This window comes from Aplysia californica, unplaced genomic scaffold (genome assembly GCF_000002075.1).
Source record: "Aplysia californica isolate F4 #8 unplaced genomic scaffold, AplCal3.0 scaffold00443, whole genome shotgun sequence".
Lineage (NCBI taxonomy): Eukaryota > Metazoa > Mollusca > Gastropoda > Aplysiida > Aplysiidae > Aplysia > Aplysia californica.
This window is the reverse complement of record NW_004797713.1, coordinates 505623-508507: the sequence shown is the minus strand read 5'-3', so window position 1 is coordinate 508507 and position 2885 is coordinate 505623. Positions and strand designations below refer to the sequence as shown.

General features: G+C 44.4%; 1 protein-coding gene across 1 annotated transcript in view; it reads left to right on the top strand.

Annotated features, from left to right (window-relative positions):
- Positions 1-2885, top strand: part of LOC118478256 (extensin-like) — a 44111-nt gene that overhangs the window by 32624 nt on the left and 8602 nt on the right. Inside the window, exon 2 of the mRNA XM_035971485.1 lies at positions 1433-1736. Coding sequence (XP_035827378.1) covers positions 1433-1736 — 304 coding nt within the window. The remainder of the gene's footprint in view (positions 1-1432; positions 1737-2885) is intronic.

Below are 2885 nucleotides of genomic sequence, written 5' to 3'. Positions count from 1 at the left end.
TGCCTCTGCCTCGTTTTCAATCAAACTTGCCTGTTGTTACAATATTCTCCAATGCTTGTTTCCAATGAATGTGCCTGTCGAACTTTCGTATATTCGTCATAAGCTGTCTTCTACAATTTGCTTCAACCAGGACTTCTTCATAATTTGTTTTTCTAGCTCTCCATGGGATACGCAGCATGCGTCTTATGAACCACAACTCTGTCGCTCACAATTGTTCTTTCCAGCTGTTTATTGATTGTCCATGCTTCTCATCTGTATAATAGGATTGGCTCGATGTAACTTTTCAGTACTCTTTTCCTCGTTTCCAGTGACAGATTGATGTTTGTTAGTATCTGTTTCATCTTGTGGAAGGTTGCTTTTGCTTGGCAAATGCGGCTTTTAATTTCGGTGTGACATCTCCCATCTGATGATATAATGGTCCCCAAATATTTAAAATGTTGTACTTGCTTGAGGGTGGTACCATTGATTTTGATATTGCAGCTTGGGGTTGGGGTTGATCTTTGCTCTCGTGTAAAACCTTTGCTGCGAAACATGCGCACTAGGTCGCACCATTACTCCCAACAAAGGGCAACACAGAAGTCTCTATAATATTTATCTATTCTCTATTTGTGGTGGCCGAATTTTGCTATTCAAAAGGCTTTTTAATGGATGGCTGCATCGATCGACATTCGGTTTTCGCCAAAAAATTCTTTTAAATATTCTCCAGATCATGGCGCCCTTGGTTTTTTCAGTTTTGAGATAGTTTTGCTGCAAAAAGCTAAATTTCTTTATTTCGCCGATCGCTTTCGTAGGCCAACGCTTCCTTTTCTGTAATTTTAGAAAATCCGGAAGTGATATTTCGTGAGGCGCATTTTGTTTTGAGAGTATAGATCTAGACCTAATTTTTTGCATCTCTCAAGATTTATTTCCCCATTCCAGTAGAGTGTAAATATAGTAGGCCAATGACTTTTAGCTTATACTAAAGCACCGATCATCCCTTTCATCGAAAGGGGGCCCAGCTAGTAGTATTTATAGTCGAGTATGCGCGGCATATTTACCACCTCTCGCTCTTATTTCATATGCCCCAAAAATTGGGCTCTAAGTTGAACCATGCAACATGTATTAAAACACCAAACATGGACTGGCCTGGGTATACCTGAATGTTCAACGACAGCTTACGATCATAAAGGATTTGGACCTGGGGGGGGGAGGGGGGAGGTGTTGAGGGGATTTGTGGGCAGAGGGAGGTGTTGAAAGGGGGGGAGGTAGGGGGTGGGTGCTATGGGAAGGGTCATTCCATTTCAATATTTGGGTCAGAGATGGCACCTCCAGGTATTTCCGGTAAGATGAACCAGATACAAGCCAGAGTGCTCGGTCTAGGTTTTTGTGATACACGTCTATGACGTAACCTTTGTGTACCGGGTGAACGTACGTCGTGTTCACACCCTCACAGCCAGACCTCACACCCAGACCTCACACCCAGACCTCACCGGGTGAACGTACGTCGTATTCACACCCTCACACCCAGACCTCACCCTCAGACCTCACACCCAGACCTCACACCCAGACCTAACCCCCAGACCTCACCCCCAGACCTCACCGCCAGACCTCACCCCCAGACCTCACCCTCAGACCTCACCCCCAGACCTCACCCTCAAACCTCACCCCCAGACCTCACCCCCAGACCTCACCGCCAGACCTCACCGACAGGTCGGTTCTGTAATCCTATCAAAAGGGCTCATGCCGTCTCGGCCCAGGTATTGACAGGTTAATAGGCTAAGGGAGCTGTGCGTTTAATAATAACAGAGACATCAACACCACCACCACCAACAACAACAACAACAACAGTGACAATAAAAACGGCGGCGATACCAACAACAACAACATCAACAATAACAGCGACAACAACAACGGAGACTCAAGAACAACAACAACAACAACAACAACAACAACAACAACAACAACAACAACAACAACAACAGCGACAACAGCAACAACAACAACAAGTTCACAACCAACTGAGCAACAACAGCAGGATTTTGAAAGGCGAAAAATTGTCTTTGTGGATATTTTATTTTACCATCAACACAAGGATATTTAGAAATGGTGAAATGGAACAGTTGGTTGTGAACTTGTCTAAACACAGGAAGTCGAAACCGGCGTCTGTGGTGTAGCGGTTAGATGTTTCGTCGTCGCGTGCAGGAGACCTGGGTTCAATTTCCGAGTGGTGAGAATTGTTGTACATTACCCCAGGGGGGGGGGGGGATCTGGAACGTTGTATATACCTCTTAGCCCGGGATGGCCTAACGAGCAGGGTCCAAGCCCAAATTCTAAATGAGCTCAACTTTGTTGATAGGGGCGTAAAATACATCAGCATCATAGCAGCAGCAGCAGCAGCAGCAACAGACATCGGCGATTATGGTTCGAAATTCTGTATCTACCCCTGCCTCGTTTGCCTCCATTTTCACCAGTGAACGCTAGATGTTCAAAGGCCCTTGTGCTTATCCAAGTAACATAATAAATAATAAAATACCAACTTTAATTTTTTTAAGGACCTGCTGTTATTGTTTATTTCATTATAAAGTTGTTGTGTATTTAGTTGTAAAGTTGCTGAGTATTGTTTCGTTAAGTTAATGTGTATTTAGTTGTAGAGTTTTTGTGTATTTAGTTGTAAAGTTATTGGGTGTTTCATTGTACAATTATTGTGTTGTGTTGTAAAGTTACTGAGTATTGTTTCGTGAAGTTGTACAAACGAAGGAAGTCCGGTATCAGCACCAGAGGGGGGTCCCCACTTGTCATTCTGGACATATCTTCTCTCTCTCCATGTGACGTGTGACGTCACTGATAAGTGTGCCCCACGTGACCTCGAGTGTTTTGTTCCCACGCTCTGACAAGGCGGGGCAGGG